At 42.5% G+C, this 22,649-nt stretch overlaps 1 protein-coding gene across 1 annotated transcript in view; it reads left to right on the top strand.

Annotated features, from left to right (window-relative positions):
- The window catches only part of LOC126363888 (glycine receptor subunit alpha-3-like), a 163,068-nt gene that overhangs the window by 117,731 nt on the left and 22,688 nt on the right, over nucleotides 1-22,649 (top strand). Inside the window, exon 7 of the mRNA XM_050008005.1 lies at nucleotides 19,730-19,913. Coding sequence (XP_049863962.1) covers nucleotides 19,730-19,913 — 184 coding nt within the window. The remainder of the gene's footprint in view (nucleotides 1-19,729; nucleotides 19,914-22,649) is intronic.

Here is a 22,649-nt window from a genome sequence, read left to right as displayed (position 1 = left end):
AAAGTCTGACCCGACCAGGACTCGAACCCGGGATCTCCTGCTTACATGGCAGACGCTCTATCCATCTGAGCTAGTGAGGGCACAGAGGACAGTGCGACTGCACGGACTTATCCCTTGCACGCTTCCCGTGAGAACCACATTCCCAACCGTCCATAATCTACTTTTCAGCTGTCCCCGTTGATGATATCAACAACACCTGTCGGCAGCTAAGAGTTTAGATTTAATTATCATTTCATTCTAGAGAAGCTGCACGGCCATCAAAGCTATCTGTTCTTTCGGGAACAGGTACCATCCTCATATAGTTAAAGGCTACCTGGCCATTGAACTTCTTCTGTGCGAATGCGCACGCTTTCCCCGAAATCTTACGGGACTCGTCAGCTTAGTCTGGCGAGAGTAATGAGTGAATGGCCAAATATCTACAAGGAACACTACGAAGGGGTAAGCCACTGCAGTCGCACTCTCCTCTGTTCCCTCGGTGGCCCAGGTGGATAGAGCGTCTGCCATGTAAGCAGGAGATCCCGGGGTCGAGTCCTGGTCGGGGCACACATTTTCAGCCGTCCGCATAGATGTATATCAACAGCGCCTGTCGGCAGCTAAGGGGCTCGATTTGATTATCATTTCACATTAATCTTTCGGGGAAAAAAAACATAATCGTTCCTCTAGAGATTCCCATTTGAGTTCATGTAGCATCTCCTTAATAATTGCGTGTCTATCGAATCAGTCGGTCACAAATCATGGAGCACGCCTCTGACTTTCTTCGTTGGCTTCCTTTAATCTTATTGGATTGGGGTCCCAAACACTCGAGTAATACTCAGGACTGGGCCGGTCCTGTGTTCTGTATGCAGGCTCCTGTATAGATGAGCTACCTCACGTGCTCGTTCCATTCCTTCTCGCTGTGCAACGTTGTGCCTACATAATTAGCCAACGTGACTGTGTCAAGCACCACACAATTAGTACTGTATTTGATCATTAGACGATTCTTTTTCCTATTCATCCGCATTAACTTACATTTTTATACATTTAGAGCAATCTGCCGTTTATCACACCAAATATACGTTCTAAGTTGCATTCTCCTACAGTCATCCAACGACAACACTTCCCGACACACAGTCGCAGATTTCTGCCTACCCTGTACATCAGGTCGTTTGTATACGAGGGGATACAAAAATAAATAAATAGATAGAAACGGAATAACATTGCCGCGGGCGGAGCTTGTGTAGAAGCATTCCTGCCGCTAGGCGGGTGTAGCGTAATTCATTGCCAGTTCAGTGCCGCCTGTGTTGTGGACCTGGTTTTTCTGTTCGTCTGCAGTGACTGTTTTTACTAGCGCTGTTTTGTTCGTGTTTCGTTTTTTATGATGCCAAGTTTAAGTGAACAACGTGCAGCTGTGAAATTTTGTTTTCTACTCGGTAAAAATGCTGCGGAAACTGTTTTGATGTTAAAAAACAGCTTACCAAGACGACGCTTACAACGCTCATATTGCACTAACAGTTAAACCCTGCAAAAGTGGCCTACAGATCATGAAATGTGGGAAGACGCTTCCTCAATTACACTACTCTGCTACTGTCGAGGAAAACTTGAATTTTTCAGCGTGAAACCGATCTCCAACCTGGCTATATTACTACATACCATATCGATGTGGTAAAAACACAATTCGTATCCTGCACCATACAAAAATCATCACTTCTGCACCCTGCATATAGCTATCGACCACCAGACCGTGAAGACAGACAGATCTATCAAAAAATAAATAAAAACATAAGCATATGCACTGTGTACAGTCCTCACAGACTAGAGGATTTGGAGCCTGTTATACTACTGACATTGGTATTCGTGAATGGAAATAGCAGTTTCCTCTATTTTTTTCGCGCAGATCAGATAACTACCTAGTTACTCAATGGTTTACAGCTCGTTCCATCTTGCTGCATCTCGCTATAGTTTCGGTTTCTAGATAAATAATTTCCACTCTTTATCTTCGGAATTCTACTGTGCAAGTGATACATCTATGCAAGTGATATTGCTATGAGCTTGATATCGAGAACTATCGTGTAAATGGTATGACATTCTGGCAAATCATGTGAAAATACATGTGTTCTTGTAATCCCAGAGTATGGAGATGGGTGTGGAAAGCATGGCAGAAAGCAAGCAAGCAGGTCAGGACCAGAAAGAGTAACGCATTCGTGCCGAGGGGAACCAGCCCAGCCTTGATACAACGGTTCGGAGATTGATCACGGTCCACTGAGGGCGCTCTGATCGCGTGTAGGGCCAGCGTGTGTGCGGGGACAGTTGACTCGTGACCGTTGGCGGCGTTGGATAACCGACCGACCTCGTGGGAGATGTCTAGTGTTGCAACGACTATGTGCGGTGCATATGCTCATGTTTCTTTTTTCAGATCTGTCTGTCTTCGCGGTCTGGCGGTCGATAGCTACATACAGGGCGCATAAGTGATGAAATTGTATGGTGCACGATACGAATTGTATATTTGCCACATCGATATGGTATGGGTGATATAACCCAGCTGGAGCTCGGTTTCACGCTGAAAAATTCTAAGTTTTACTCGACAGTAGCAGAACAGTGTAACTAATCATCTGTAGGCCAATTTTGCAAGATTTAATTGTTAGTCAATCTGACCGCTATATCTTGTTTTCGATTGATATAAAATAGTTTTGACGCTGAAAGTCTCGTAATTGGTCCGTCTGCGGCAAAAAATGGTGGACAGTGCTCCCACACCACAAGCAGCAGCAGCAGTTTGGCGGGTTTCACACCGAAAAATTCAAGATTTTCTCGACAATAGCAGAACAGTGTAATTGAGGACGTGCCTTTGGCGATAATTACCATATTTTATAATCTGTAGAGCTCTTTCGCAGGGTTTTACTGCCTGTGTACTATGATTGCTGTAGGTTTTTTTTTCTTTTCGATCTGTACAAAATAGCTTTTCCACTGAATGTCTCGTCTGCAGAAAATGGCAGCCAGTGCTCCCACATAGGCAGCAGCAGCAGTTTGGCGGGTAAATTGAGTAAGAACCAAGCTGAATGCTCCATTCAGAAGACATCCTTTGTTTGGGGCATATGAGCCTCTACAGACTGACTCAAGCAAGACAGGACAGGGTATCTATGGAAAGTTCTGAGTCATCTGAGAGTAATGTGATTTTTGTTTGAGAGCTCAGAGACACGCTTTGGAAGACTGACTGACTGAACGTTTATCGAATGATTTGTGGGTACAGCACACATTTAGCAGCATGAGTTACAAAGTGTAGCTTAGTCCATCTTCATTATTTAATGAAGCGTATTCATCTTCACCAAATGTCATTGCCATCGACACAGTCCTCAGGTGCTAATATCGATGCATCCACCACAGATATCTCGTCCATTGAGTACAGTACGCAATTATACCCGTCCTCCCAGACCAGCATCTAGATACAGACTGAGACCTTGTCCCGCTATTTTCCCCCGGAACGCCATTTTGGATCATGTCACAGGAGGGAGGAGGGAAAGGGACTGTAGCACCCTTTAGTGGTGATGCTATGAACTAGTCAGATGTAGCTAATGCCTATGACAACTCAGACTGTTTAAAGAAACAATGCATACTTATGTCCATCTTGTCCAGCAGCCCAGCACAGACTGAGTCCTTTTCCCTCAATTTCCAAATTGAGAGGGGAGGGGGAGGAGAAGATGGAGGGAGGAGTATTAGTTTAGTGGAGGTAGCCCAATTGACCTATTTTCCCGCCAAAATTTGAACTTCCCGCCATGACAGCACTATGACATTGCCCCATCTATTACCGTCGTCTTGGACAGGGCATGTTGAATAAATTTAGCAACAATGAAACGTGGGGTGGTGCCGCTCTTGCTCTATAAATAAGGTAATAGTAGTTTAAATAGTTGTTTGGTTGCCATTTCTTTCAATAGTTTTAGAAATTTCAATATTTTGTCATCTATCCCATCTGCCTTACTTGATCTTAAATCTTCCAAAGTTATTTTAAATTATGATTCTAGTACTGAATCTCCTACCTCTTCCCTGTCGACGCTGGTTTCTTCTTCTTCTATTACGTCGGCAGACAAGTCATCCCGCTTGCAGGGGCCCTTCAATGTACTCTTGCCATCTATACGCTCACTCTTCGCTTTTAACAGTGGCATTCACGTAGCACTCTTAATGTTACCGCCCTTTTATTTCACCAAAGGCTGTTTTGATGTTTCTACATTCTGTGTCAGTCCTCCCGACACTCATTTCATTCCTGACTTGTATTTCTTTATTATTGGATTTCCCTGATAATTTTTGTACTACCTTCTTTCGTCGATTAACCGAAGTATCTCTTCTGTTACCCATGGTTTCTTCACAGTTACCTTCCTTTTATCTGTGTTTTCTTTCCAAATTCTGTGATTGCCCTTTTTAGCGACGTCCATTCCTCTTCTACTGAATCGCCCCCGAACTTCAAGCGTATTTCTTCATTCGTTAGTAATTCTGTATCCCTCTTCCTTGCGCATTTGTCCTTCCCGAGTAGCCTCTTAAACTTCAGCCTATTCTTCATCGTTACTAAATTGTCATCTAGGTCTATTTCTGCTCCAAGGTACGCCTTATAATTCAACATCTGATTTCGGAATCTCTGGCTGACTGTGATGTAATCTAACTGAAATATTCCTGTATCTCCCGGCCTTTTCAATTATACCTGTTCCTTCAGTGATTCTTGAACAAAGTATTCGCTTTTCTATCTGAAACTTATTGCAGAACTCAATTAGCCAGTATCCTCCCTCATTCCTACTACCATCCCATATTATTCCGTAACTCTTTCTTCCAATCCGCCTCCTACAACACCATTCAAATGCCAAATAACTATAAGATTTTCATCTCCATTTAAGCATTGAATTACTCTCTCAAAATTCTCGTATACTTTCTCTACCTTTTCATCTTCAGCTAGCGACGTCGGCATGTATATTTGAACTATTATTGTCGGTGATGTTGTCCTGTCGATACTGAAGAGAATAACACTGTCACTGAAATGTTCACAGTACCTCACTCTCCGCCCTATCATCATATTCATAACAAATCGTAGTCCTGCTACGTCGTTATGGTCGCTGTTAATATTACCCTATACGAGTACTCTCTGTGAGGCCGAACTGGAGTTCCAACGGAACTTGGCGATTTATTTCTTTTCATCCGTGTCAGTTACTTCTCAACGCCAGGGATGCCTATTACTACGTCCTCCGTATAGGAGTTTATGCTACGGTCAAACACTGGTATGCCTGTACGATCCTCTTGCTTTAATGATTTTTTAAACGCGAATTTAAAACTTCATCTTTCCTTTTGCTGTCTTCTGTCACCACACCAGATTGGTCGACGTGTAGCTGGACAGAAGCCTTTTACCCATTTACTGTTTTTACATAAGACCACAATTTCCTCGGATTCTCGACTACATCTTCCACTAAGGTATACAAAGTCTTCATTCCTCTTTCTGATTCTTGCGTAACAGCAACATGGTGCTTTACAGTAATATACGTTACGTTTAGTACTGCTTGCATTGCACAAGAATTTTTGCGAATGAGAGTTTCCCCCGTATAGTTGGTTTTCCCAGCCAAAATGAGAATGTCATGCTCGTTATACTTTATTATTTTGGAAGAAGGTATTACATGACAAATCTTTTGTTTGAGCATGTATAACGTTTTGGTAAGCTGGATAAGAGCCTGTACTTTTTGTGACAGCACCCTGTAAAAGCTTTCTGCTTTTTCCTAGTGGAAAAAATATTGTTTGACAGCTTCAACTGTGAGTTCTCTAAGACGCACACTGGATACTCGATTCAGATGTATCCGACCAAAGTCTTCTCATTCACATCTGGCAGCACAGCACCAAGTAGCTGTAGTTTGGGAAGCCATAGATACAAGCTTTCGTGGTAATCATTAGCCGTGGATTTGGGTATATTCAGCTACCTTGTTACCACACCAAAACTCTTCTTAAAGATCCTTACAAAAGATGCCTGTGTACAGGCGACATCATTTTGTAGGAATCGGGTTTCGGTGTTTTCCAAGAATGTCACACGACACTTCGTGTTTCCCGAAATTTACGGTTCCAGTGCAGTTACAAATCTAGTTATGACCCTTCCACGAAAAACGTTAAACAACTGTGAAAAATCAATTTTGATTTGCTTCTTCTGTCGAACAGCCTGTCTCTGTTCATCTCGAATGGATAGCTGCATGTATTCTTCTTCTTCTACGAATCAGTGGGCCTCAGATCAATAGTGTCAACAGACAAAATTTCTCGAACTCTCTTTTTAACTGTGTAAATCCTATTGTGACACACTGGTTTCAGAGGAAATGATAGTTGTTTCTTTTTCATCTTTTAATTCCAAAAGCCACCCATTTACACTGATCAGCCATAACTTGGTGACTACCTTAGCTGGTATGTAGACGTTTGGCACGAATAACAGTGGCGGCGCGCCGTCGCATTGGAGCAGTGAGACCTTGGTAGGTCGCTGGATGTAGTTCGTACCATATCTGTAAACACATGTCACCTAATTCTCGAAAATTCAGAGGAGAGGGGCGATGAGCCCTGACGTCACGTTCAATCACATCCTAGATGTGTTTGATCGGGTTCAGATCTGGCGATTTTGGCGGACCGCACATCAACTGAAACCACTCAACCCCATTGGTCTTGTGACAAGGCGCATTATCTTGTAGAAAAATGCCACTGCCGTATGGAGACATGATCGTCATTAAGGGGTGTATGTGTACTGTAACCAGTGTACGAAACTCCTTGGACGTCAAGGAGCCTACCAAGAGCTACAGTGGAACCATGGATGTCAACGTGAATGTCACCCAGAGCATAATGGAGTCGCCACCATCTTGTCTCCGTCCCGCTATACAAGTATTAAGGAGCTGTTTCCCTGGAAGAAGATAGGTTCATTACCTCCCATCGGCATGATGAAGAAGATATCGAGAGTCATCAGACCATGCAATGATCTGCCACTGAGCCAACGTCCAGTGCCGATGGCCACGTACCCATTCCAATTGTAGTTATCGATGTCATGGTGTTAACATTGGCGCATGCAAGGGTCGTCGGCTGCGGAAGCCCATCGTTAGAAGCGTTCGGTGCATGGTCTGTTCAGATAAACTTCTACTCTGTCCAGGATTAAAATCTGATATTTATTCTGCCACAGTTCGTTGCCTGTCTTGTTTTACCAGTCTGACTAGCCTACAACGTCCGACATCTCTAATGAGGGATGGCCATCCAACCCCAAAATGTCTGGACGTGGTTTGACCTGGGATCAGCCACGTGTTGAAGACACTTACCACAGCACTTTTAGAAAACTCGATGAGTCGTGCAATTCCCAAAATGTTCGTGCCGAGCCTCCGAGCCATCACAATCTACCCTTGGTCAAACTCAGATAAATCACGTGCCATTCCCATCCTACATACGCACAGCATACTCACTGATACTACATGCAGGTGTTTGTGTCTGATTAGCGTTATTCCTCACCAGGTGACGCTGCTATCGGTTGGACGGATTTATAACAATAGCAGCTCGGTGCTCTGACTGATCAGAGTATACGAAGAATATTACGAACGCTGAGGAGTTAGACCAATGACCACTATGAATAGGAAGTGCATTGTTACAGCTTCTAAGTTTCTTACTTACTACACGAAACACTCAGCTTCCATGTTGAAAGGTTATTGGTTTAAACTCAGAATACAACGTACATAATCTGCATAACATTTATAACATATCGAAATCAGTACATCACTGTAAAGTGATTTTGATCTTTATAGACTTTTCAGTGGAAACCCACAAATTTTTACTCTTCTGGAAAATATAGCGGGTATCGTTCGTTTTGCTCACACGGCTTTTGGCATGAGAAAGAACAGACTACTGATTGTACACTATTTTGAGATGACACATTTGACTCTTCCGCCGCACTAACACGTGTGAAAAGAAGTTAAAACTTTCAACAAAGTGCACCACAAGTATGACAAGATGTTGACTGTACTGCAGTAATCAGTCGAAAAAAAAAATGGTTCAAATGGCTCTGAGCACTATGGAACTTAACATCTGAGGTCATCCGTCCCCTAGAACTTAGAACTACTTAAACCTAACTAACCTAAGGACATCACACACATCCATATTCGAGGCAGGATTCGAACCTGCGACCGTAGCAGTCGCGCGGTTCCGGACTGAAGCGACTAGAGCCGCTCGGCCACCGTGGCCGGCCATCAGTCGAAAGCAAAGTTATACACCATTAACTACCATCACTGAAGAACGTCAGCATAGCGTTGAAGAACGTAGTAAGTTGTGATGCTAATAAATCCATTAGAAGGCTTAATTAGTTAATGTGCAGATGGCTGTAGGAATTATCTACAAGTGAGTTTACTTCGTTCAAGTGTACACGGCTGAAAATATTTTTGCGTTTTCAATTAAAAGCCTCACGTCAGAAAAAAAGAGTAAATAATCCTGATATACCCCGCAACTCCAAAACGTTTCTAGAGTGGATCAATAAAAAATAGAGAGAAGTTAACATGGTGGTTTTACTGCTTCATGTGTTCTACATAACCTCTTCTCCCCCTCTTGCCCCCCCCCCCCACACACACACAAACACAGAACGTGCATACAACCTTGAGAGACCGTCAGAAAACTTCAATGGAGTGTTGGTCAGCTCGTGCGTCAATTGTCTTCAATGTCGATTACATCGCCAAAGCGTTGACCCTTCATGTGAGTTTCTGCACTTTGTCCGTTTGTGGTAGGTTCGTACTGATAAGACCAAACCTGGTCAACCGTGATGCCTTTTTTTTTTCAGAAAAAACCTGTTCGCCTTTTTCATTTCAATCGAGTTGCAGCAGGTGCGCACACGTCGTTGTTTTTGTTCTGGATTCAAGATGTGCAGGACAAACTTTGCGTACTCTTTTCTCTCTTCAAACCAGTATGGCCAATGATTTGAACACTGAGAGATGTTTGGTTCGTTGCTGCATTGCGATGTCAACGTCAACATACTACGGCCACACATCCACTACTTAACGATGCCAGCTCACGACTGAGTGGTTGATTGTACATACTGTATGTTGTTTACAGTTGCTGATTCGAGCTGCCACCGTACTTACTGCGCTAACGTCGCTTGCACACCAGGATTATAATCAGTGTTGGAACTTGTCAGACGGGCGGTGTATCTTGAAGTAACGCTAGATATGCCACTACCTAAATACAATACTAAAATGGCTGAATTCGCAACACAATTCAACTACAGACTCTACTGAAATCCCCCAGTAAATTCTTTTGTTAGTCCAGTCGAAATTATGTAGTGCACACTAAACTTAAATTATTACTACTATCTGTTACAGTAGTGATGTTCTCAGATATGGACTTGTCGTACTCTGAGGAATGGAAGCAGAACTACCGACTTTGTCCAGTTTCACTGATAGCGACTGGTTCCAGTACAGAGTGTGAGATACACACATATCTGTACACCTTGCTTGAACATAAACATCAGGTTCATCTTAGATGATTCATTTTTGTCCAAGTTAATGCTACTTTGATATTATTCCCTGATCTAGACACTATGCGCAATCAAAACAAGAATGTTACAAATTCGACTCATGATGAAAGTCGCAGAGGATACGGGGGGGTGATGGACGTGACGGCGCGACAGGTGCACATTCGTGACAGAGACTTGGGGAGTGTGGAGCGGTTTGCGCGTGTTCGCGGCAGATAAAAATACTTTATAGTGCCGACTTGTGCACTTTGGAGATTTCCGTGGCTTCTACATTTAAGACGTAGTGTGCGTTTAGAAGCGAATATCTCGCGAGCTATGTTATCGTTCATAACTAATTGCGTGCAATAGGAATCTATTGTTTCCCTGTTATTCAGCTTATGTTTTATTTATTTGCTGGAACATCGACACCGATAAGTGCTTTGCAGGAATATACCGCATTTTCAAAAGTACTTCTACTATCGTACTGATCATTTAAAGTCGTTAAAATAGTACCTGCAGAGTTTATTTAATTGCAATCATTCATTTATAAATTTCTATGTTAATTCGCAATCGACGACTGATGGGAAACTGCGACCATTCGATTCATATGTGTATTCATATTATATACTGTAGACTCAGTATTTGGCTTGTAATGCGGCAACTACGTATCCCAGCCCATAGACAACAAAACCAGCCAAAACTTTTAATATTTCAACTCGGAGTTGGAGGGTACGTACTTGAGGGCCACATCCACACCACCTCATTTATTATTTGAAAGCCCGCACCCATGTCAACTCACGCCGTCTCCTTTCCATGGTGGTGGTCACGCGTGGATCTAGCGTCCCATGGTGGCGAGAAGTGGCGTCATGAGCATGACAGTAGCTGGTCAGATGTGGCGGACGTGTATTGTTAATATATTGCTGGCGGGTCAGTTGCGTCCCTCCCAGCTGAAACGCATGTCGCGCGCTGGCCTTCTTCAAGTGTCCCAGTGACTAGGAGGGCATCGGTTCTAGTCTTGCCCCCACAGCAGCAGACTTCAGCAGGAAAAACATTGACGGCCTCTCTGCCACACACCATTTACTCTTCGGTCCACTTTTAGGAGTCCACTCACTGCTTCCTGCAAAATTTTCTATGCTGTCCCACTGAGCCCCTAGATAGAGCTAGGCCATATAGGCTAACACTCAAGAGTTCATGACATTCACTTGTCCATGCAGGAACAGTGGTAAACCATCTCGTAAGGATAAGAGTGTGGGATCTGGGTCGCATCCTACAACATTACAGAAGTACGTACCCACTCTTTCTCACCTGCTGCCCTGCTTCAACTTAAAACATATCAGTTATCCTGGGCTAGTAACCAAACTTAAAAAATTGATCAACATGCAATACATAACATCAACGCTTCCCTAGCAGACTAAAATAAATACGCTAAGATCCCGCTACACACATGAACAGTACACATTACCCTTAATTAGACATCTCACCTAGAAGTGCGTTTGACCTATAGCCTAATCACTTACTATAACTACCAGAAAAATGTCTCCTTAATACTCCCATGCAAAACATCTTGCATGAATGCAACATTTTCTACGATTTGAATCTCTGTATTCCTAAATGTATTCAATCATCTCTGTACCCATTACGTACATGCACACATGTTCAGAAAAAACGTGTAACCTAAACTATTCGAAAAAACTAAGTAATCTGTGGTAGAGGGACTACAGTTGTTGCAAGTAAGTGCCCAGACGGTCTGCAATTAGAAACTCGTCAAGCTCGCGAAAATTTTAAATTTCAATGCTTGAGAATATTTTGTTTAGAAAAAATTCTGAAATTTGTGATAACTTCTGAGGTCAGCGGTCCCTAGACTTACACACCACTTAATCTGACTTAAGCTAACTTAACAGTAAGGACAACACACACATCCATGCCTGAGGGAGGACTCGAACCTCCGACGGGGGCAGGCGTGCCAACCGTGGCTAGGCGCCCTAGACCTCACGACTCTCTCGAGCGGCTTTGTTTCGAAGTTTTGACTTCAGTTTGTAGAATGTTTTATTTTTTCTGCATTAAATGATGTGAGTATGAACATATTTGTGCATGCAATATGGAATACATAACAATGAAAAATACGAGAGTAGTGAGGCGCCATGTTGCCGGCACGTACCAGTCGGTGCAGTCAGCCGGGAAGTGGTGAAGTTAGCAGTGGTCACAGTTTGTCAGTATCTTTGAACAGCTGTTCTGTAAAAAATACAGCGTCGAATCAACCCCGGTAGAACAATGCTCCGTGTAATATATTATGAGTTTTTATGTTTACATATGTGAACCACTGGAACAGCAACGTTAGTTTAAAGCGTAGACGAATATGGAACATCGTTATTGCTCAGCTTTACTACAACAGCAGTTACATATTAAAATGACAGATGTACGCTTGCATGCATGCACAAAGGATGTTGGTGAAAATTTTCGAGTATAGGACTACAGACTTGAAAATTACCATCAGTCGAAATCAGCTAATCACGGTGAAAATGACAAAAAAGTGGTTCAAATGACTCTGAGCATTATGGAACTTAGTATCTGAGGTCATTAGTCCCCTAGAACTTAGAACTACTTAAACCTAACTAACCTAAGGACATCACACACATCCATGCCCGAGGCAGGATTAGAACCTGATGCCGTAGCGGCCACGCGGTTCCAGACTGAAGCGCATAGAACCACTCGGCCACACCGGCCGGCTGAAAATGACAGTGATTGTATAACAACTACGTTGGAAAATACAATTGTCTTTCAATAAATGTGTGAATGTGGCACATAGAATGAAAAATATGTACCTTGAACCCTTTACAAATACAGCTGTGTAAGCTTCTGTAGCCAGAGCCAGTTAACGTGAAAATTTTCTGGGTACGGTACCCGTATCGTATCATAAAATACTGCTACTGGTGAAACTAACATTTCGGCCATGGTTACAGTTACAATAGGCCCCTAAAAAGGCATATGCGGTGGCCACTTTGGAAGAGGTCATATTCTTCCAATGAATGGAGAGGCACAGAGTTGTTACTCCTGGTGCTATTGTGCGAGGAGCCATCGTGTATGACATCAGTCTACTGCTGGTAATGTTGCGGGAACTGTCCCGGCGCAAGTGGACCTCATGAGCATCCTGCATCCCTTGTGTTACATCTCCTGCAACACTATCGTGGCGCCATTTTTAAACAGGAAAATGCCTGTCCGCAATTGGTTCTTGATTCTATGAACTGCCAGTGATATGTTGACGCACTCCCACTGCCAGCAAGAGCCCCCGACATGCCACTTATAGGACAAGTGTGGGACCAACTCGGATTTCAACTTGTCTCAGTAACAGTGCCCAAGATGTCAACGGACAGCTACAACATTTGTGAGCCAGCTTGCCTCACGAGAGGAGAAAACAGCTCTATGACACCCTTCCCAGATGAATCACTGATTGAATCCAGGTTTTGATGATCAGTGGGCTCACAATGCCAAGTTCTCGATTCTGTAGTCACTGCAGAATGTCACATACTCTCAAGCCGTGAAGCTTCATTTCACTTCCTCTTCCCCTTCTGCGTGCTCGGCTTTTTATTGTCAGGCATTGTATTATCAGTGATCACATTACCCAATATTTGGTGTACGTGATACTATAATGCCACTAATCAGAACTGTTATCACCCAGTGATGCAACACATCTATGCCTGATTTTACGATTTCTAAAAAATATTATATTCCTCTGTCGCATACTATACTGATAGAGTCAATGTCATTATTTGTTTCCTGTGGCTCTGTCTGCATGTCATTCCTTACTTGCCTCGACTGTCATACCTCTGCAGTCCCACAGAGTAGCACCAAGGTTTTGTCGTTTCCCCACCTTAACGATAATGTGAATGTTGATATAGGAAACCTCTTTCATTCCACTAGTAGACGTCTTCCCAGACATAACTAGCAGATATGTCAGCACGACGAATCATCCTTTACTGTATTCCAACACAGGCCACTGTTCGCCCATCACTCTCCAACGGTGCCTCTTGGCATCCCAGTGCTATTGGGATACAGTGTTACATGATGATTCGTAGCCGCCATTAGTAATTCGTCTTAAATCTTCTTTCTATACCTTGAAATTTTTGCACAGTATAGCACGTTTCAAAAATAATTGCCTTATTTCAAAAATTTATGTTCTTTGATGGACATTTACTTCAGAATAGTGACATGTTAAAAAATGCCACAACACCCTAAAGATCTTTTATTTTCTTTGATATTGGCAGAATGCATAAGTGAATACATTATTTTTAACAGGAAGATGAATTGCATTCAAGTGTTAACATAATTTTATTTACCTATGCTCTTTTCGTCTAACAAGACATTATCAGTAGCCCGTAAGTACGTCTTGACCGATGGTGGTGTCAGAATATGCTATGAGTCCACATTTCCGTGAGATCCCTAGCACAGGACTGTGGTTTTTGCTATGGTTTTGTAAAGGTCTCATGGGCTGAATTCGTCTTGTACTTACAGTAAGATTTTTTAATCGATATAAATTTCATCCAGTATTTGAGCTCATTTACGCCACGAGCCAAAGGGGAGAGAAGACAATTTTTTTCCACGTCACCACAATAAAAAGATTGTAAGAGGTCATGTCTGGAGATCCTGAATACCAGAAACGTAGTTAAGTGCATCTAGCCCCATGCACCCAATCCAGCGCTGAGGTACTGTGCCACTGAGAAACTGTTGTACGCTGTTGTGCCGTGTGCTGGAGATCCGTTCTCATGGAATATGATTTCGTTATATACTATTACGGTGTGGAAAAATCTACGTTTACAGCATTTCAAGACGGTTAATCCTAGTCACTGTGTTATCCTCAAACGAAATAAGCCACACTCCTTTTCATAAGACATGGCACAAAAGGAATTCACTTTAGCCAAGTCACTTTCACACTCATCGATTTATTACGAATTTTCGAGTCCCCATCAGTGCATGCTATGACGGTTAAGTTTAATCCTAAGGTGAAAATTATTTTCATCATTGAAAGCTGCCATACAAATGCGTCGTCTTCCTGTCCTGTAAAAGAGCATTGCTGATGTCAACATTTTTCTTTTATCACTAACAAGAAGAGCTTACACTAATTGTGGTAGGTATGGATTGTAGATCAAACATCGCCATAACACACGCCAGATAGTCGTTTGGGGAACTAAGTTCTCTGCTTGTGTGCCGAGAAGGCTTTAGTGGGTTCGACTAGGTAGCTTCCCAAACCTTTCAATTCTTTCATCATAATTTAGAGGTCCATCTGGTCTTTTGTCGTTGCATGCACATCCTTTCACTTCAGACCGACAATACTAACGACGAGTGCTTTCCTCCACAGGCGAAAGAATTCCAAAACACTGACTAAAACCACGCTCGCCGCAATCACTGTCCCACATTTGTTTAACTGAAGCACGTAGCACGAATACCATCATTCTTCAGACTGAGATTATCAACACATCGATGAAAATGTAAAGTGTTACAGCATTAAGTACCTGTCCGACATTTATCCTTCTTCGCGGAGATGTTGATCACATAATGGGTATTACATGATTAAATTCCATTCCATTCGGAACCGATGTCGTTCATTAACATTTGTATGAGATGTGATCCCCAAAGACACGAATACAATCTTCTGTTCGTTGTGGCATGAGAGAAAACGGTCCACGAATGTCATCTTGAGAAATTTCTTGCCATGCCTGAACGAAATGGCCACGTTGGTTATGAAGTTTGCTGGGTGGCCGCATTCTAGATATACTCTATAAGTAACTAGTTATGAGAATGTGCAGGACAATCTAGGGCGTTTTTAGTGTGAACTGTAATGTACAGTCTTGCATTATCCTGCTGGAAAATGTCATTTGGTACACTTGTCATGAAGGTCATGACAAAAGGGAACTTACTGTGATCTTTCGTTAGTCTACAGATACGTTAGCGTCGATTTGACCGTCACAAACAGAAGCGAGACGTCACTGAACATTACAGATTTCCACACAATGTCCCAACAGATTCTGGCTGTACACTGTGTAAGTCTCTGTTGCGCGTGGTATGATGTTACAGTTAAACAACGAGTGAAACTCGAAATCTCAACTCAGTTTCTAAAAATATGTTCCAGACGTTTCGTGCTGACACGCTGTAGACTGTTTTCGGATTTTAACTTTTATCATGTTTCTACTCTGCAGACCCAATCGAGCAATCCTACGGTCTCCTTACAAGGTAGTCCTTCCAGAAATATTCGTGTCTTTTTATCTTCCCAAACTGTTATCCAGAGTCTACCTCGTCACCACTCCTTTTACAGACAATGCACTACAGCTACCTATATGTGCGATCTGTTGGCGTGATGCTAACGCGACTCTCCTGGCAATGATTCGACCTTTCTGAAGTCCGAAAGATGGCGATTAGAGGTGGATACACTTCGTTTCGTGGCGCTGTGTTCCGAACTCCAGCTACAAAGATCCGGAACGTTAGTCGCATCCAACAGCTATTATATACTAACGCCGTTTTTCTTTTTATACAAATGTCTTTTTTCTGTACTGAAAATGTATCAGGTCGAAATTTTGTGGTGTACTGAGATACCACGCAAGAAGAGGTTGCGACTGTTGGTATCAGAAGTACAGTGGACGTCTATCAGCAACAGGATCATCTCTGCGAGCAAACCAATCACGCTGGCTGCGAGAATCCATTTTTATTCATTGTTAGATACAGAGTCCTAAAGTTAAATGAGCGCAGTTGAGATACCAGAAATATCCAAGCATATGGCTTCTTGCTAGAGATGAACCTTTCGTTCTGATTGTTTGGATCATTAATTGCAGAAGCATTATAGGCGGAAACTTGGAGGTAATTTGTCTTGTACCACTATTGAAATAAGCCTTCATATCGCCCCCAGGATAAACACCGCAAACAGGAAGAGAGACGCGCGCTTAAGTAACCGTGCATGAGCAGAAGTTGTTAGTTGCAAGTTGTAAACAGTTAGGGACCTACTAGGGAGTTACTGCAGAACGTTCGTGTTGTCTTTAAGTCTTCATGTCGTCGAGCGAGACAGAAACAGTGACCAATAGATAGACAGTAGTTATTCTCCGGTAGAAACAAAACTGTGCATAGAATTATAGTGTATGGACAGAGACCGCCTGCCTAGAGATTTAACTGAGTACTGTTAGTTTGCAACTCTTCTTCGAGTTGTACATCAGGACAGAAAATTAGCTTTCTTCCGACTTTAGTCCAGAGAGCATTATTTAATTACTTACCGTGGAACCGTAGTCACTCAGGACATACAGGCTAAACATGCAATCTACAATCGCTGTCAATAGCGTTACCAAAGTTGCGTAACATACCTGCATTTCTCTATTTTGTGTTACGCCCATTGTGTACGCTACCCTAGAACGACTCGACCGTCCTACCAAGCACATGTACTCGTGTTTTACAGCGGCAGCAAGACTTTCATCAAATTGGACGCCCCCAATACACAACAAATTTTAATCAACATTTCGCTCAGGAATGGAAATAATGTATTATCAGTATGGCAGCGTTTGGTCAAGGTGTTCACATTTCCACCAGTGTCAATGCGTTTACTAGCATCCAGCATCTAGGCCACGTCCATTCTCTCGACACACATGTATTTCCGATATTCCCTATTAAAATCCATGGAGAAGAAATAAAAACTTTGAGGTTCGCCGATGACATCGTAATTCTGTCAGAGAGAGCAAAGGACTTGGAAGAGCAGAACGGAATGGATAGTGTCTTGAAAGGAGGATATAAGATGAACATCAACAAAAGCAAAACGAGGATAATGCAATGTAGTCAAATTAAGTCGGGTAATTTGAGGGTATTAGATTAGGAAATGAGACACTTAAAGCAGTAAAGGAGTTTTGCTATTTGGGGAGCAAAATAACTGATGATGATCGAAGTAGAGAGGATATAAAATGTAGACTGGCAATGGCAAGGAAAGCATTTCTGAAGAAGAGAAATTTGTTACCATCGAGTATAGATTTAAGCGTCAGGAAGACATTTCTGAAAGTATTTCAATGGAGTGTAGCCATGTATGGAAGTGAAACATGGACGATAAATAGTTTGGACAAGAAGAGAGTAGAAGCTTTCGAAATGTGGTGCTACAGAAGAATGCTGAAGATTAGATGGGTAGATCACATAACTAATGAGGAAGTATTGAATAGGATTGGGGAGAAGAGAAGTCTGTGGCACAACTTGACCAGAAGAAGGGATCGGTTGGTAGGACATGTTCTGAGGCATCAAGGGATCACCAATTTAGTATTGGAGGGCAGTGTGGAGGGTAAAAATCGTAGAGGGAGACCAAGAGATGACTACACTACCCAGATTCAGAAGGATGTAGGTTGCAGTTGGTACTGGGAGATGAAGAGGCTTGCACAGGACAGAGTAGCAAGGAGAGCTGCATCAAACCAGTCTCAGGACTGAAGACCACAACAACAACAACATTCCCATTTTGCCTTAATGGGAAACGTTTTATAATCAAGTCATACAGCAATTAAAGCAATTGTAATATCTCAACAACACGTAACAAAACTCTATTGCAAAAAAAGGTGTTGTGAGCATTTTTCGGTTTGTTTCTGTTTTATATCGTGTGTCCACAAATGAATAGAAATTGTTCAAAAAATGAAATGAGTCTTTATTTAAATACCCTGCGTTTATTCACTATGAAATTACAATTAACTGCTGACGGGCGTTGATATATACAACGGGGCAGTTAAAAATGTGTGCCCCGACCGGGACTCGAACCCGCGATCTCCTATTTACATGGCAGACACACTATCTTTTTTTAAATCTTTATTGAACAAAGTGAGAGTACATATATATACACAAAGCAACAGTTCTTCAAGGTACAATTTAATTATATACAAATGAGTGTTAGTTAAACAAAATATTAGAATAACATTAAATACAACCAAATATAACTTATTCTGTCTTCTTCCTTTTTTTTTCAATAATCTTTATTGAACAAACTAACAGTACATATATATAGACTATGCAAGAGTTTTTGAAGGTACCATTTAAGCATATACAAATAACTGTTAGTTAAACAAAAATATTAGAAAACATTAAATACAAGAAAATATAACATATTCTGTCTTATTCCTATTTTCTTTATTTATTTATTTTTGTTGATGCATGAGAAAGTGGATAAGGGTGTTGCATCATGTGACAGGTAGGCATGGAATACCCCAACTTTGAGGGGGGTCAAGGAAGCCGCTGCGGTGATAACTGGCAATTGTTTGTCGATAAGATGGTTTTCGGGTGAGAATGCTATGTGCGGTCACAACTTTGTACCGGAAGTCAAGGTCTGTATGCGGACCATTCTGAAAGAGATATTCTAAAGCCTGTCCTCGAAACCAGATTAGGGTATGTTGCTTAGCAAGAGGGTAGTGAAAAGTCTGGGGCAACAACAAGAAATGCGGGGCTACCATCGTTGGCGGGGCACGGATGTAAAAGCCCACGATTCGTTGGATGAGGAGCCATATATTTCGTTTCAGGGGGCACATAAGACGATGCTCGTCGGTGTCTTCGAGCTGACAGATCCAGCTGAGACACCGAGGGCACAGAGGATAGCGCGACTGCATGGATTTATCTCCGGCACACTCCCCGTGATACCCACATTCTCAACTTAATAGTCCACACACTACATTCGTAGTGTCCCTGCCATTATACCCATTACTTGCGGTAGACAATTTACCGAGTCCCGTTAGAGTTCATGCAAATCATGTGGATCCACACTGAAGAAGGTCATCAGCAGGTTAGCCTTAACAAATGCCATCCTCAAATATTTATTCATTAGATGCCTTAACATTATAAAGGTCTCCCTGTGAATGACCACTTCGGTGCTAAATAAATGTGTCACTAGGGCCTCCCGTCGGGCAGACCGTTCGCCGGGTGCAAGTCTTTCGATTTGACGTCACTTCGGCGGCTTGCGCGTCGATGGGGATGAAATTATGATAATTAGGACAACACAACACCCAGTCCCTGAGCGGAGAAAAACTCCTACCCAGCCGGGAATCGAACCCGGGCCCTGAGGATTGACATACTGTCGCTCTGACCACTCAGCTACCGGGGGCGGACACTTCGGTGTTATTAATCGCAGTTGCTATCAATTAGTAAACAATAATCCAGTTTGCATGTTTGTATAAAATGCTTTCCGTTAGCGATAAATAAGCCAATAACATGTTGCGACTCGGTCGTGCCGGACGCAAGCGCGAACCTCCTAGCAAGAGGGCAGGTGCAGCTGGTGTGGTGTGTTGTGGTGTGCTACAGGAACAACTCGCCGCCGGCGCTGGAGCTGAAGTGCATCGAGGTGTGGCTGATATCGTGCACGCTGTTCGTCTTCTTCGCCCTCATCGAGTACTTCGTGGTGCTGTTCGGCATCCGCTACGACAAGCACTGGCGCCACAAGAAGCGAGACACCGAGCGAGCGGCGCCGCCGCCCCTCGCCACGCAGGTAGGCGAGCGCACACTGCCGCGGAACAGCTGGGGAACGCTGCCTCTCGTGTAATGTCCATTAATTGTATTCGAGTTCTGCTTCTGCTTGTTTGTCAATGTGAGCATACTGTATCTACCGGATGGCTGTCAAGTGTGCTGTTTGGTTTTATAAATGGTTTAACAACTGAAAATGCTATATTCTCTTTTCTCTGTGAAGTTTTGGACGGATTAAATAAAAGGCTGCGAACGCTACGTGTTTTCTTTGATTTAACGAAGGCTTTTGACCGTGTTGACCACAAAATATTTCTACAGAAGTTGGACCATTATGTAGTATGGGGAGTAGCTTACAATTAGTTCGTCTCTTACTTTAGGAACAGAAAGCAATATTGAGAGTGGTAGTGATTATCAGTCCCAATGGGGCACTGTTAAGTGGGGCGTTCCCCAAGGGTCGGTGCTGGGGCCACTGCTGTTTCTTATTTATATAAACGGTATGCCTTCTAGTATTACAGGTGATTCAAAAATATTTCTGTTTGCTGATGACACTAGCTTGGTAGTGAAGGATCTTGTGTGTCATATTGAAACAGTACCAAATAATTAAATAAGTTCGTGGCTTGTGGAAAATAAAAAAAAAAATGGTTCCAATGGTTCTGAGCACTATGGGACTCAACATCTTAGGTCATAAGTCCCCTCGAACTTAGAACTACTTAAACCTAACTAAGCTAAGGACATCACACACACCCATGCCCGAGGCAGGATTCGAACCTGCGACCGTAACAGCCCCGCGGTTCTGGACTGCAGCGCCAGAACCGCAGGGCCACCGCGGCCTGCGTCGGAAAATAATTTGATGCTAAATCACAGTAAGACTCAGTTTTTACAGTTTCTAACTCACAATTCAAAAAGAACCGATATTTTGTTCAGACAGAATGGGCATATTATAAGCGAGACGGAACAGTTCAAGTTCGTAGACGTTCGGATAGATAGTAAGCTGTTGTGGAAGTCCCATGTTCAGGATCTTGTTCCGAAACTAAATGCTGCTTTATTTACCATTAGAACAGAATCTGAAATAAGTGACAGTTCAACACGAAAAGTAGTCTACTTCACATATTTTCAAACGCTTATTTCGTATGGTATTATTTTTTGGGGTAATTCTGATTCAAAAAGGGTATTTTTGGCTCAAAAACGGGCTTTTCGAGCTATATGTGGTGTAAATTCGAGAACATCTTGTCGACCCCTATTCAACACTGTGGGAATTCTGACATTGCCCTCACAGTATATATTTTCTTTAATGTCGTTTGTTGTTAGCAATATTAGCTTATTCCCAAGAGTTAGCAGCTTTCGTTCAAAATCAAATCTGCATATGGAATGCACTTCCTTGACTCTTCTGCAGAAAGTAGTGCAGTATTCTACAGCATTCATTTTCAATAAACTACCACAAGAACTCAAAAATCTTAGCAGTAGCCCAAACTCTTTTAAGTCTAAATTGAAGAGTTTCCTCGTGGCTCGCTCCTTCTATTCTGTCGAGGAGCTCCTGGAAGAGCTGAAAAATTAAACAAATTCCAGTGTTACATTGTTGATTTTCTTTATTAAAACTTACGACTTGTCACCTGAATATGTTTCTTATAATTTATTTTATTTGTTTCTACCATCGTGTTATAATTTCATGTATTGACTCGTTCCATGACCATGGAGACTTCTCCTTAATTTGGTTCCACGGAATAATAAATAAATAAATAAATCCTTTGGAAATTTTCGTGATGATAATGTAAGTTTTACGATTTGAAGGCGCGTGCGTTTCGGACATACAGTAGGAATTCGCGTTGAGTAACCATTCAGGTGCTCATAGTAGAATATTTTTCGCCAACATGCACTGCCTGACAAAGAAAGTGAAGCACCGAGAAGGGCTGCAGGAAGCGAAATGAAACTTCACGGGTTGAGAGAATGAATGATGTTATTGTAGTAAGTACAGAAACGTGTCAAACTTGTAACCACCCACTATATTTTGTTTCCGTACGGAATGTAGCCGAACTTCATCACACACTCTATAAAAGTCTAAATATTATCAATACTATGTTCCCAAAAACTGTTATCCAACTTAAACTCGTATGCTAACTTTTGACTAAACAGCATCTAATTTGAACGAACTGAACTGTAACTGATCTGATGTAACTTTGTCTTTCTATTAAATGCGCCACTGAAGTACACTACTGGCCATTAAAATTGCTACACCAAGAAAAAATGCACATGATAAGCGGGTATTCATTGGGGAAATATATTATACTAGAACTGATATGTGATTACATTTTCACGCAATTTGGGTGCATAGATCCTGAGAAATCAGTACCCAGAACAACCACCTCTGGCCGAAATAACGGCCTTGATACGCCTCAGAATTGAGTCAAACAGAGCTTGGGTGGCGTGTACAGGTACAGCTTCAACACGATACCACAGTTCATGAAGAGTAGTGACTAGCGTATTGTGACGAGCCACTTGCTCGGCCACCATTGACCAGACGTTTTCAATTGTTGAGACATCTGGAGAATGAGCTGGCCAGGGCAGCAGTCGAACATTTTCTGTATCCAAAAAGGCCCATACAGCACCTGCAACATGCGGTCGTGCATTATCCTGCTAAAATGTAGGGTTTCGCAGGGATCTAATGAAGGGTAGAGCCACCGGTCGTAACACATCTGAAATGTAACGTCCACTGTTCAAAGTGCCGTCAATGCGAACAAGAGGTGACCGAGACCTGTAACCAATG

Source organism: Schistocerca gregaria, chromosome 1 (genome assembly GCF_023897955.1).
Source record: "Schistocerca gregaria isolate iqSchGreg1 chromosome 1, iqSchGreg1.2, whole genome shotgun sequence".
Classification (NCBI taxonomy): Eukaryota; Metazoa; Arthropoda; class Insecta; order Orthoptera; family Acrididae; genus Schistocerca; species Schistocerca gregaria.
The sequence above is the reverse complement of the archived record's forward strand: the minus strand, read 5'-3'. Positions and strand labels throughout refer to the sequence as shown.